This window comes from Convolutriloba macropyga, unplaced genomic scaffold, assembly GCF_964194025.1.
Source record: "Convolutriloba macropyga unplaced genomic scaffold, txConMacr16.3 SCAFFOLD_2400, whole genome shotgun sequence".
Lineage (NCBI taxonomy): Eukaryota > Metazoa > Xenacoelomorpha > Acoela > Convolutidae > Convolutriloba > Convolutriloba macropyga.
Genome location: NW_027452122.1, coordinates 16,907 through 30,103, shown reverse-complemented (window position 1 = coordinate 30,103; position 13,197 = coordinate 16,907). Strand labels below are relative to the sequence as shown.

Genomic DNA, 13,197 nt, shown 5'->3' with positions numbered 1-13,197 from the left:
TTTTCGCACGAGTACTAGTACTAGTACTCGCACGCATGTGAGGTATACGGAACCTACCGGTAGGTACGAGTACGAGTAAGGAATCTTATACGGACAGAAGTGAGACGACAGCATCTCTCTAGGTATCGCTAGTAGGTCTGCAACGATACGGGGTTCGGAAATTCATACATTGCACAGCTAGAGGAGATAGGTAGGGTAGGTACCTGTATGATCAACCATTCGGTCGACACGCTCCCGGCCTGTCAAGGTCACTATTTCAGAGGCTACCCGTCGGCCCACATATTTAAATCGACGGCGCTGTGAGTTTGACAACGTCACTGTAACATTAACAGCAACGGTTAAGCTCCTGAAAGTCCCGCGACGATTCATTCATTCAGCTAGTGTGATTTTTTGGAAGTCGTTCTCAGATCAGGCGGAAACCCAGCTCCACGCGGGCGGCCATTCAAAAGACAGTGCTAGTTTCCTACCATCAAAAACCCTGTCAACTAAATATGCCGCCTCCTGAGACCGAGGTTGCCGATGTTGCCGGCCCGGCCGAGGTCAAGCGCCGGGGACGGAAGCGTGGAAAGCATAACTTCGAACCTGGATACGTAAGTCGTACCGTGCTATCGCAAGCCTCCTAAGCGGGTTAACGAATTCGGTGCTGTTCTCCGAAGAACGGTCGGGGGCTGCGGTCGTTTGGGCTTGGTCATCGCCTCAACCGCCACCCTATTTCACCAACAGGCGCACCCCACCACGTACCCCCACCCGTTCCGTTGTCCTTTGGTTATTCTTACCAAGCTTTCTCGGCAACGTTACCTACGACCGCCCTTGCTATATACCTGATACGGCTATCAGACATCAGACCGTGGTAGCGATGTGGTTTTCAGCACCCCTCCCTCACTGGCTCAATGTGACTGGTTATCTACCTCGCTTGGTCGCCGGTCAACCGACACACAAGTCTGCAGTACTGTGCACATACTCGTCTGTAGGTACCTAGTTCTGTGCCACGTGCTGCTTTCTGTCAAACGCGATGCGGGCACCAAACCTTCTATAGTCGCCGTTGGTTCGTTGCTGCCAGTTTTGCGCCTTTTCAGTCATGTAAGTCTCGACCAAGCAGCTCGATAGCATCCTCACCCGCCAGTCGGTTTCGCAACGGGCCATGTGCGCTCCGGTTGACGGGTTTAGTGCTGACACGAGGCTGACCAGTGCTGCCTTGCCACCCCGAACAGAAAGACCAGCTTTTCGACGACTGGACGGCATTCACCCAGAAACATCGAAGGTGTCCTAGAATCGAGGAAGTGAAAGAACTGAGTGAAGTCGCCTTTGAGAAGCGTCGATCGGCTCTGAAGTCTGAGGACCCAAACCACCCTCACCTGTCAATTTTGGAGGCTCCTCTAGACCCGGTGCAAGTCAAGAACCTCGTCAACAACGAGAAGCGGCGCAGATCCAAGCTTGTCTCTCACTATCCTTCAGGTAGGGACATGCGCCCAACGTATATTGCTGAACCTGAGGTGCGGGCAATTCACAGAGATCACGAGCTGCAATTTGAACTTGCCTTCGTGGCATTCGCGTGTGCTGATTCACTGTTTGCCGGCGTTGCCACAGTTGATGATGACGGCGACGACGGCACTGCCCAAGAGGACAAGGCAGGGGCTGGCAGAGATCACTGGGCCTCCCGGTCCATTGGTGAGAAGGCAAGTAAGGCTGCGACAGGGTTTGCCCCTGTCAGCAAGAAGAGAAAGAAAGAAAAGCAAGGATACTCTATGGCAGAGAGTGAAGCCGACAGCCACAGTACTTTCGCCGCCGCAGCAGGCCTCGCTGGTCTGGATGCTGTTGCGGATATTCAGCGCGCCGTGCTTGGGTCTGAAGGTAACCCAGCAGGGTCAGCTTCTGGTGGTGCCAGCGGCAGTCCTCCAGATCATATTCTTTCGGCAGCTCTCTCTGCTTGCCAGCAGGTTTTGCAGGCACAGCAGGCCTCGCCTGGCTCGGGCCTTGATCTGCAACTGCTACAGGAGTCTCTGAAGCATGCACTGGCTGCCCAGCTCCAGCAAATGAGCCCAGCCCAGCAACTGGCGCTTTGGCAGATCCAGCAGCAACAGCAAAGTCCACTGCAGCAGTATGGACTCTCACAGCAACCAGCTCTCCAGCAAGCCATCACAACTGCCCTCACCCAACAGCCATCCCTTGCGCAAGCACTGTTGCAACTGCCAGGCATGCACGGCTCAGTCATGCAGAACTCGCTGCTCAGCTCGCTGGCCAGCTCCCTTGGCCAGCAGCCAGGGCAACTTCAGTCGCTTTTTGGTGGGTTGTCACTGCCTGGTTACTCAGGCTCACAGCCAAGTTCCAGCCTTGCCTCTGCCATGACCAGTGGCCCTTCTGTGCAGCCACAGAAGAAACAGTCTACGCAACGACCACAACAGCCGTCTTTAGCTCAGGTTATGCAGGTCATGCAGCTCTTCCAGGGACAACAGTAGTGGCAAACTTGTCTGAACTAGCTAGTAACAGTAGCATTAGGTGTACAGGTGGCCAGTGGTATTCATTACAGAGTAGTCAAGAGTCTGACAACAGCCCTAAATTTTGGGCCAGTCTGGCCTTAGTATGAAGACAGACGATGTTACCCACCCATTTATATACATGCCAAAATAATATCCTCTGGGACACTCCAGACACCACTCACACTTGCACTATAACCAGCTGCTTATCTGTTGCAACACGAGTGCCAGAAAGCAATCAGTTTGACTGGTGCAACATGTGCTGACACTTGACACCCTGACGGTACAGTTTAACAAATCTTGGCCGTGTTTGGGTGGTAAGGGCTAATTGTCGAAGACATGATGGAATCTTTTACACGAAACACGGTTTTTCGTTGCCATTCCATGTGTGGACAGGCAGTTCACCGCATATCAGATGGCTGAGTATTCAACTTTGCAGTTTGCTCATCTGGGTCCCGGGTGCTGAACCTGGAAAAGTCCCCAAAGCCATTCGCAAATGAAGGGGTGCTGACTCGCCTAGACCGTGCGGAAACCGATTGCCGTTGCTTGATTGAGGATGAGTGGCCCAGGCCTAGACGTGTTGCACCTGATCGAGACCACGAACCAGGAAGCGTGAGATCAATATTATTGGTTAGTTGCCGACCTATTTACGAACCACCCATAGCCAGGTCCTGGACCATCAACAGTTAGCAGCTTTGGTGCAAGTCCTACTACCCATAGGCAGCTGCAATGAACCCCACAATACACATTGGAAAATCACCTGCATCGACTGTCTGAGGCCGCATCTCAGTGCCGGCCAGCATCGTCCCTGAAGAGAGAACAGTCGCTGTCAGTGGAATGGCGCCCATGTCTTGCTGAAAAACTAACGCTCTTTAGGCCTCAAAGAGCGAGCCGAAATGTGCACAAGTGCCCATGCACCAGCTACATGGAGTCATTCCATAATCACAGGCAGAGAGACAAAGCCGCACTGGCGGAAAGTATTTTGCACAGACCTTTTGGCGGCTTTCCGGTCTCCATAAGGGGGAGTTCCTTGAGCTCACTGACATGGATTAGATGATGGATGGATGCCTTTTCTCTGCCCTGTGCATCGAAAAACAACGGGCTGGTCTTTGAGATACTTGTGATACCGGCTGGAATCAATGCTTCCATATGTCTTGCGGCACTCAAGCTGCAGTATTCTGGACACATAAAACAAGTTCTAGCTCTTTGCTGGCACTTTTGACTCCCAACGCGGCCATCTGCATAGCATGTACCCAGTCAAGGCCGGTTACCTGTGTGCCAGTATGGTTGATGCGCTTCGAGTCTTGGGGCATCCAAACATTTTCCATGCGAGGATCTTTCCATGCTGCGTTGCTGCCATGCAAAGGCCCTCTGCCCTTTCGAGCATGCATAGGCGGAGGCATGTCCAGTATGAGAGACGATGGAATAGCTTCGGTCTCCTCTTGGTCAGCTTCATCATCTTCCTCAGACATATCAGATTCTTGGGATGGCATAGACTGAACAACATCTGGTGTAGCAGTAATTCTGAAGCAACATGAGGATTGCAGTTTAGTTTCCATGATCCGATACCAGAACACAGCCCACACGGTTTGCCCCTGAAGCACATACCTACATTTTTAAAAATCATCCGCAAAGACAGGATGAAGTATTCTGCCCAGCCTATGCAATCACTTACCGTTGCCTGGGAGGACTAGTTGAAGGAGAGATGATTGCCTTGAGCTGGTCAGCAACCAGTGCATTGTCTTTCTGGCCAGCATTGGGATCTGCAATGAGAATCTCGGGGCCACGAGTTACCCATGACGTCTCATCACGCAATCTCCATTCGTCTTTACCAAAGTCACCGACTTTGGCACCGTCTAAATGCCAGATAGTGACATTTCGATCCGAGGAGCTGGACAGAATGAATGGCTCGTTTGTGCCCACCCAAGCCAGATCAGTAACCGCGCCCTGCACCAAAGAGAACAACACATGTATCAGCAACATACCCACACAGGAGAGTGGGGCAAACCGTAGCTCTGCAAGAACTGCCCATCACACCACAGAATCACCCATTTACTAAAGTGCCCCAGGCGTGTCTTATATCCGGTCACCAGAACACGCATATGGTAGTGGGTCGTGTGTACCTTGTGAGCATGCCAGCACGCATGCTCTTTGATGGCTTTGTCTTGGAGACCCTTATGGGCCCGCTCCTCAGTCAAGGAGCTGGCGTCCCATACCTAACACAGGACATCAAAAAAGCAAGAGATCGCCATTGATGGATCAACCTGCCAAACTGTGGCACCATATGAATCAAGACTCATCCCTGTGTCATACCTTGATCCAACCCGCGCTGTCCCCGGTGACAATGAAGCCATTATCTTCACGGCACGCAAGGCTGATGATGCTTTCGCCATAGCGATGTGAAGTAAGCTCTTCAAACAGGAGCCGGCCCTCAAGTGCATCCCAGATCCGAACCCATCGGTCTGCACCAGCGGCCACGAGGACATGGTGGAGCCTGATTCCCGAAACACAGGGTCAGCCACTGTCCCGTTATAACCAGGATGGCCCTGTACTGGCCCAAGATATGTCGAAGACGGGCTGCACCACAAATTTGGCTACACTATGGATCCGGGGCACTGGCATGATGTTCATAGAAAAAAAAACGGGCATGGTGTACTCACTTGCCAAACATGAACTGGACCTTCTCCACTGCCACCCCTTCAGGCGGGCCGCCATCCACACCAGGCTGTGTGGGTATGCCATCTGGTACCAGGCGCTGCTTGATGGCGCCACTGTCAACATTCCAGATGAGGATGTGACCTTCATAACCAGAAGTAGCAAGTGTGCCAGAGCCTTCCATGATAGATGTGGACAAAATATCGCCATCATGCCCTTTGTGGCCCATTTGGCGAATGGGAGACAGGTGCTTTGCATCCTCGTCGTCGTAGAAGCTTATCTTCCGATCCCATCCCACTGACAGGATGTGGTTGTTGAAATACATGCCCTGATGTGACAAGCAAAAACATCGAGGACACACCGCATCATTGAGCCGCGTATGTACTAGGACAGGGTCCCATTTGGGTGACCCTGCAAAAGGATGCAGCCAGGTGCGCTAGCGGATATACCTGGGTACAAGTAATGCCGGTGATCTCTGCTCCGCCGCACTTGGGTTCCATGGTCTTAATGCATGCACCGCTGCTGAAGTTCCACATCTTCAGCTGGCCGTTGTCAGCGCCGGTAATCAAGCGCCGATTGTTGGCATCCAGGGCCATTGCAGTTATCCGGTGTCCGTTGTGTGTATTTGTAAACCGAAATCTAAGCTTCCCTGTGCTGACAACCCAAACACACACAGTACCAGCTAGCCGGAATGACACAAGTCAGTCAGAAACTGTTCAGCTGTCACTCAGTCTTGTGTGTTGCACAAAGGATGCACCGCCACTTAAAATGGTGCAGCGCCATACTCACCATGATCTGCTGTTATGGCTTCTGCAAAATTTGGGCTGTACAGTACGCAAGAGACGCTGGTAGCATGCGCCCCACTGGTTTTATTGATGACAGATCTGAGCGGCCAAGTCTGCATTCGATGTGGCAATCGACTAGTGTCAGCAACCCTCCATCCATGTGCAAGGGATGGTCATGGGAAAACTTATACTGTCGTGAGTCATACTATGGCAGCCATAATTCTCTTCAGGACAGAAACACGATCTGCCGTACGCACAGCTCAGACAATGAAGTGTGCTTTCAAGCCGGAAACACCTTGGATTCAAGGTCCAAGAGAAAGGGGGGTAGGGTGGAGTATATAGCGGGTGGCAACAACCTTGAGCTTCATATTGCCGGTAACAAGCCAGCGCCTCTTTTGGTCGTAAATCATCGCGGAAATTATATTTTCTGGCCGGTACACCTCCGCATCCTGGAAAGTCTGCATGCACTTGTGATTCCTAATGTCCCAAACCTGCGTAGATGGCAGTGCTACCGCTCATAACCAGCGTTGCGGCTCCACCCATGCCTTTCCAGACATCACGTGATGGGTGGACCTGGTTGTCAAGGCTCACCTTGATAATCTTGTCAGCACTCATGCTGATGATCTGATTGTCTCTTTCATTAATGGCGACAGATCTCACACTGGCTGCATGTCCTTGGAGCACTGCAATGTGCTTACAGCTGAAAGGATTCCACAGCATCACCTGCCGATGCGATTATGTATCCGATTAAGGTTGCATCCAAATGCCCACCAACGAAATACCGCCCTCCTCGGTGCGATAGTTTGGCAAAGGGTGCACAGAACTGTGCAGCATTTGGTGGAACCTGTTGTTACTTGTGGGGGCGTAGGGGCAGTAATTACCTTTCGGTCCATTCCAGCGCTTGCCACGAATTTGTACAGGGCTGACCATTCAAATCCATGCACCCCCTGCAGTGGTAGGAGCACCATCAGAGTTGTTCCAGGAACAGACATGCCCAAGCTCACGAACCTTTGAACAGGGGAGCAGGCAGTGAGTTCCTGTAAATGGCCAGTCATACAGAACAACACGGCAGCTCTACCTTGGTATGTCCAATCATGCGTTTCGTCTCAACACGCCTCTCGACATCCACAATGGCCAAGGTCTTGTCCAGACTGCTGGTCACAACGCCGGCAAGATCTGGGATGTACTTGGCGTTGCTCACCTGGCATTGTAGCAAAGGGGTGTCATATCAACTAGTGAACGGCAAGAAGTAAACATGGCTGCAGGAGATACAGAAGCTATTGCTTACCCAGTCAGTATGCAGTTCTTGCTTCCAATGCCGCCTGAACCTAAAGCTATCCTCGCGCTTTACATCAGAGTCCTGCCATGGGAACAGAATCGTGTCAATAAAGGGCCGATGCTGCCATCAGGGATCAGATCGAAGGAATATCATGAAGTGTAGAGCTTAAAGTCTGCTCGTGAGAGACAAAAGGTAGGATCACATACAATGTACATGCTTCCTGGATCGTTCTGCTCCAAGAGGCTGAGCATCGTCACACAGCCCCCGATGTCCCCGAAAACAAATAACTCATGAGCTGCTTTGTCAGAGGTGGCACAGTCCATGGTGTATACTGCATGGTCTAGCTCGGTTGCGCATCCACACATCTGTTCAATGAGCATGCCAGGCCGTCACATGTGTCAGTTAAACTACAAACGATCATGCTTGCCAACGAAGCCATAGCCTTCATGCTGGATCCGGGGGTAGTGAAAGCTCACGGGCAGCAAGCGCGGTGAACAGAACAATACAGCTGCTTGCCATGCTCTTACGTCACCGTTCACGAGGTCATAGAGCTTGACTGTTCTTGAAAAAGATCCGACTGCTAGCTTGCTTGATTTCGGAGTAAATACCAGACTGGTGACCCATGCTGTTCCATTGATGATTGTTTTATGGTGTGACATGTCTTTCACACTCCAGAGTCTCACAGTCCCGTCCCGTCCAGCTGTTGCATATCGCTCTCCAACTACCAGCCACATAGTGCACACTACAATTAGTATCGGCCGAGCAAATTTATCTACTCATGAATGTCGCGCATGGCAAAGAGTAACGCCGCAACGTGTCACTCTGCACGAACTCTTTTGTCATCCACATACCTCCACTCCCTGCTGGAAGTTGTGCAATTTGCATCATGGGACTCCTGTGAGCAAGCTCCACAGGCACCTGCAGTGTCCGGTAATATATCAAGAGGGGCGAATCGACAGATCATATGTTCGCAGATGTGTGTGTGTGTGTGTGTGTGTGTGTGTGAGAGAGAGAGAGAGAGGGAGGGAGAGAGGGAGGGAGGGAGATGGGATCCCGACCTTGTCTGGCATTTGAGATGGATGGAACTGCAGAACTGTCTCACTCTCACGCAGATTCGCCGCTCCTTGATTTTCAAGCAGGATGAAAGATGCGAACTCATCCCAGTCCACAGTGCCATCACTATTGGCGTCGATCCGTAGGAAGAGCTTGCGCAGCTCATCCTTACTGCCAGCGGGCAGGACACCTGTGGGAACGCACAGTGTCAGAAGTTGACACAAGCCTGCACAGCGGATGGTGCCTGTGCTTGTGTTGCATTGCCGCAATGCACTGACTGCAGAGAAATGTCTGTGATGCTACGTACCATCAAAAGCCGCCACGAACTCTTCAATATCTAAGTCTCCACCGCCATCTGCATCTGCCTTCATGAAGGTCTCCCGCAGCTTCAGCATGACCTGCAATTCAGTAAACGGACAATCAATTGACCCCAGACACCGCTGAACTGGATGTGCCAGTATCTTATGCAAATTAATGCACGGGGAGTGGGGGGCCACCTCCAAGTTGATGCTGTCCTCCAGACCCTTCTTAGGGGTCTTGTCCAAGTTTGAAGCATTGCTTCGCGCAGTAGAGGGAGCAGCAGTCTGACCCTGTGTTCGGTTGCCTGCCTTTGGCGTTCCCCAACCGCTGGCAACCAACTTATCCGTTGGGATGGCCTTCACTTTCAGCAGATTGTGTGATGATGCCATGTCGGATGACTGCACTTACAACGGCTGTAACCTTCTGAAGCCCCGGGATATCCCCCTAAACGATGAAAATCTCTTTTCAGCTACTATGAGAGTCACAGTCTGCTGCCCCCTCCTAAGATAGAAAATGCACCGGTACGTGACAGTTCACCACATTCCGCACTGCCATGTGGCTGAGAGACCGGTGCAGAAACCCGGTGTGCCCGGCTGCCGTGAGTGAGTGATCTGTAAGCTTTCCGGGATTGGCACTACATGCTATCCCCTCCGCAGGAAATTGCATGCATGTCGCGCAGCAGTGCTGCGTGTTATGCTTGGCAGCGAACTAGTATACAAAGTCGAGTTGTACAATGGCGCGGCTCATGCAAGCCACTTGCGATTAGTTAGTGGACTGATGGCCGAGCGACTTCATGTGAGCCGGCCGTGGGTACGAGTACGAGTACACGTGTACATGGGCATTTCGCGCATTATACACTATAAATCCTACTCGTAATAGATAGATAATAGGGGAAAACCCTGATACACTAATATTGATACGTGTTGAAAATCCCATATCCTGACTACAAAATGTAGAAAATAGCAGTTTAATGATATTCCCACAAAGAGCATGAAAATCCTATGTTGTGTATCTGCTATTAATAATATCTGTTTGGATTATAAAGCTCAGTACTTTAATAATAAGGTTTTTCAATTAAGATCCACATGCGGCGCCAGGGTAGGCCTGGGGTTGTACGAGTACCGACTGAGTATGAGTAGCCAGTAGGTGATAGGTTCGTTACAAGCCAGAATGCAGCCGCACAGCTAGATCAAATCGGGGGGGGCACTGAGTATGAGTAGGTAGGTAGGTAGGTACCCTACCGATCAGATATCGAAACGAGCGATATTCCGAGTATAGTACGAGTAGCTACATTCCTGACCACGTAGGGTCGTACCTACGCAGGAGGACAAGAAGTAGGGTGCCCTCTAGACCTACTATTCGTAGGGTACATAGCGATAGACCGGAATAATTGGTTCCATGGCCTGCTTGCATGGGCCGCGTCCAGGCTGATCGAAGCCAAAATATGCGGTTGCCGCGTTGTTACGGTTCCTTGTGACACATGCCCCGAGCAGTTGGTGGACATGTGTGAGCGGACAAGGGTTATGGGCGATCGTTAGCTTTGTCTCCAGCGAAATTCTCGATTTGACAAGGTCGCAAATTCAGAGATCACTGTACGTCCCATCACTGATTCGGAAAAGTCCCTGTGATTTGCGACTCGCTTTCAAGGCGTCGCGCATAGGGCACGGGTCCCCCGAAGCTGTCAGCCAGGCATATCAACGGCACCGCCCTTCGATCTTTTCGGCTTGCGCACTTCGCAGTACAACCCGACCAGGTGCGCTAAGTATGGCTTCCTCATTTCTAGTCCTGAGATATGCACTCTATTCAGCCTGTGTCCGCATCGCGGTCGGCGGTGAAAGAAACTCACACGTGTGACAAACCCGTATGTAGTAGCAGTGATAAACCCTGGCCCATGCCAGCGGCAGGTACAAGGGGTATAAACCCGTACGTACTTTCGTTGCAATTTTTCACGAGCTTGTCCCCAACCCCGCCAAAGAACAAGCTTCCCAACAGCCCGGGCTGCGAGGCAAGTTCCAGGTCTATGTGCCCCTCTTAATGCCCAACTGACATTTCAGGATGGAGGAGGACCCAAGCAACGGAGCTCAGCTAGGAGTTGGTGCCAGCCAGACCAGTGTCAGGTACGATGCCACACACCGTTTGAGCCCTGAGCTGCTACCAACTGGTGTCGCCTCGCAGTATCCAAGTATCATTAAAACCTGGCATCGTACCTGGCTCATCCAAACGGTTCCTTTTCAGGTCCCAGAAAGGTGGAAAACTCACATTCTCTTCAGCACCAGTTGTGCCACGTGCGAAGCAGAATCCCAGAGCCGATTTCACCCACAACTCAAACAAACTTAGGGAAATCGGGTATGAAAACTCCATTCTTGTCGACAAGATTGCGAAAATAAGCGCCCGCGGTACTCAGGCAAAGGCCCAAGACCCTGTTATGTCTGAGCACCTGAAGGTATGCAGGTCCATGGCCCTTAGTGTACCTCTGGCGGTTGCCAGGCATGTTACTGCTACTACTACAACTACTACTATGCAGGTCCATGTGAATGAACTGCGTACAGGGATGCAAATTGACAGGGTGATCAATGCTCACCTTGGGCTTTGTTGATCTGAGGAGCCGTACCTAACGGTTTTCTGACGTATCTCTCGCCCAATTGATGGGCGCAGTAACGAACTTCGATTACACTACAATGTAAAACCCCGTGTTGCTATCACAGGTGGCCTCAGTCTCTTCAGCAGCCATAAACCGCAGGAAAGCATATGATAAAATTGCAGAGGAAAACCTCAAGATGTACAACAGGTGAAAGCTGGGCCTGGAGTGCTGCCATGGCATGGTACATGTATGTTGAACCATTTAGCACGGAGTGGCCCGCGTATCCGTAATTTCCTTCGACCTAGGGCATCCCATTGGAGGACCTAAAGCCACATTTATGATTTGTGTCGTGCAGGTTGCAACGGATCAAACCCTCTGCTGATACAGAGAGAAAGCAGTTGGCTGCTGCTCACAAACAGAATGAAGAGTACAAACGCAACTGCTCAGTGCACCATAGAAGCCAGCAGAAGAAGGCCATGGCACAGCGGGAGGCAGGCTGGCAAAGCTAAGCAAATGCACCAACTGCTGTCTCCTGTACTCTTGTTCTGGTAGGACAGTGAGACTCCCCAGCGGCGGAAAGTACTACGTAGAGATATTTCGTACACCTAAGCAAATTCAACGAGTCTCTGCAACACTTGCGCTTATGTGTTCATGATCCGATCATTACCTCATGACGGAAATGTATAAATTTATGCCCCAATACATAGCTGCGGACTTACAGACGATGTGATACAGGGTGTAGCTATCTTTCAGCCAGCATCGTGCCAACCTTCTGAGTGAAAGGGCATGCGGCTATTGAAACCTATGTGTCACACTGCACATGTGGATTTGCAACAAAAGAAGGCTAGCGTAGTTTCTTATAGATCCGCGCTCTGCAAATCTTGATGTTTCACTGCCGAGTCTTACCTCCTGGACCAGTAAGCGCTGGTCAGTTGGGAACCACAGACACACACAGTCAAACACCTGAACTTTACACTAAATTCTCATTCTTCTGCTGAAGGCCTAACTCCCTTCACCTCCATCAGGATGCTCAAGCAGAGGACGACCCCTGCCCCCCGCTTCCCATCCGCCGTGGCCTGGCATTTTCAAACCAATTTCCCACCCTGTGCAGTCGTGCCCCGGCAGCTAGCTTGCACTCAGCATGACTCAGTCCCCCCCTTAAGGTAGCTGATAGCCTGAGGCCTTTCCATTTACTTCAAGCCTTCTTGCAGCGCCACCTGCACTGCCCCTGGTAGTTCATTGGCAAATATTAGAAGTGTCTGATGTGCTACGGCTCCTGTATGAATGCTGTTTATGTTCTGCTCGTTCTGATTCCACAAACGATGATATATACATGTACAAATAATGGCAGCGAAATAGGTTCACTTCAGAGAGCGCAGATGTCTCAGCAGAGGAGGGTTGTCATGTTCTACTGACGTCTTAAGCGGCACACATACTTCCGAAGCACGAGTGTTCATGAGCTATGCAGAAACTAATTGTGCAGTTGCAATCATGCTGCCGCCGAGTAAGCCTTGGCGCTTTGGAATTGGCAATGATTAAGATTTATCATGCAAGACGTCGTGGAAATTCGCCCACAACGTCACGAACATTTCCTGGCCTCAGTCTCTTTCATTCTGTCCCAAAATGAGCATGAAAGAATTCAACGGGATCATTCACATTGGAGCTGCCAGAACATGATGGATGGTCAGTTGGCCAGCAGGAAGCAGCTGTAGTTAACATACTCATAACATTTGTGTAAAAGTAAGCGATGAAATTATAAGTGGCATCTATAACTCTGTGTCTCACTAGCCCCATGGCTCCACACCTACGACCACAGCGCGCACCAAAGTGCTGGGGATTGGTATTGTTATGGGAGCATACGGTACCTAGTACACCATTCTAAAATTATGTCAATATTGATGAAGCTACACAGATGTAGAGCCTGAAGCTAAGAGACTTGGCGGAATGTCTGCACGGAAATTGGTTGGCTGTTGTCGAGTGGGGAGATCTGGATCATGTGATGAGGTTGCTCCGTCGGGGTACAGGGATACTTTCTCCAAGTGCTCTATCTGACGAGACAAGCTCGCAGAA

At 51.0% G+C, this 13,197-nt stretch overlaps 3 protein-coding genes across 3 annotated transcripts; 2 read left to right on the top strand and 1 right to left on the bottom strand.

Annotated features, from left to right (window-relative positions):
- The first annotated feature begins 491 nt into the window (after positions 1-491).
- LOC142357223 (uncharacterized) lies at positions 492-2,456 on the top strand. Its single transcript, XM_075408881.1, has 3 exons — positions 492-590; positions 1,212-1,455; positions 1,588-2,456. Exons 1-3 carry the CDS (start codon positions 492-494, stop codon positions 2,454-2,456), a joined length of 1,212 nt encoding a protein of 403 aa, XP_075264996.1.
- A 419-nt stretch (positions 2,457-2,875) lies between these two features.
- Positions 2,876-8,935, bottom strand: LOC142357222 (cilia- and flagella-associated protein 337-like). The gene is made up of 21 exons (XM_075408880.1): positions 8,744-8,935; positions 8,554-8,644; positions 8,252-8,436; positions 8,045-8,111; positions 7,721-7,935; positions 7,400-7,558; positions 7,203-7,274; positions 6,993-7,115; positions 6,796-6,951; positions 6,506-6,637; positions 6,271-6,405; positions 5,919-6,027; positions 5,579-5,811; positions 5,135-5,457; positions 4,788-4,968; positions 4,598-4,690; positions 4,150-4,421; positions 3,746-3,998; positions 3,467-3,554; positions 3,235-3,282; positions 2,876-3,060 (listed from the first exon to the last, which is right to left on the bottom strand). Exons 1-21 carry the CDS (start codon positions 8,933-8,935, stop codon positions 2,876-2,878), a joined length of 3,312 nt encoding a protein of 1,103 aa, XP_075264995.1.
- A 1,215-nt stretch (positions 8,936-10,150) lies between these two features.
- LOC142357226 (uncharacterized) lies at positions 10,151-11,701 on the top strand. Its single transcript, XM_075408885.1, has 5 exons — positions 10,151-10,299; positions 10,601-10,663; positions 10,782-10,989; positions 11,252-11,334; positions 11,483-11,701. The coding sequence occupies exons 2-5, from the start codon at positions 10,602-10,604 to the stop codon at positions 11,634-11,636; spliced, it is 507 nt and encodes a 168-aa protein (XP_075265000.1). The 5' UTR covers positions 10,151-10,299; position 10,601; the 3' UTR covers positions 11,637-11,701.
- Positions 11,702-13,197: the final 1,496 nt, after the last annotated feature.

Excerpts from the sequence above, each read along its gene's own strand:
- LOC142357223 (XM_075408881.1), top strand. The coding sequence starts at position 492 with ATGCCGCCTCCTGAGACCGAGGTTGCCGATGTTGCCGGCCCGGCCGAG. Across the intron at positions 591-1,211 it reads ATAACTTCGAACCTGGATAC|AAAGACCAGCTTTTCGACGA; the intron begins GTAAGTCGTACC and ends CACCCCGAACAG. Across the intron at positions 1,456-1,587 it reads TGTCTCTCACTATCCTTCAG|TTGATGATGACGGCGACGAC; the intron begins GTAGGGACATGC and ends GCGTTGCCACAG.
- LOC142357222 (XM_075408880.1), bottom strand. The coding sequence starts at position 8,935 with ATGGCATCATCACACAATCTGCTGAAAGTGAAGGCCATCCCAACGGAT. Across the intron at positions 8,645-8,743 it reads AGGACAGCATCAACTTGGAG|GTCATGCTGAAGCTGCGGGA; the intron begins GTGGCCCCCCAC and ends ACTGAATTGCAG. Across the intron at positions 7,116-7,202 it reads AAGAACTGCATACTGACTGG|GTGAGCAACGCCAAGTACAT; the intron begins GTAAGCAATAGC and ends CTACAATGCCAG.
- LOC142357226 (XM_075408885.1), top strand. The coding sequence starts at position 10,602 with ATGGAGGAGGACCCAAGCAACGGAGCTCAGCTAGGAGTTGGTGCCAGC. Across the intron at positions 10,664-10,781 it reads GCCAGCCAGACCAGTGTCAG|GTCCCAGAAAGGTGGAAAAC; the intron begins GTACGATGCCAC and ends GTTCCTTTTCAG. Across the intron at positions 10,990-11,251 it reads TTATGTCTGAGCACCTGAAG|GTGGCCTCAGTCTCTTCAGC; the intron begins GTATGCAGGTCC and ends TTGCTATCACAG.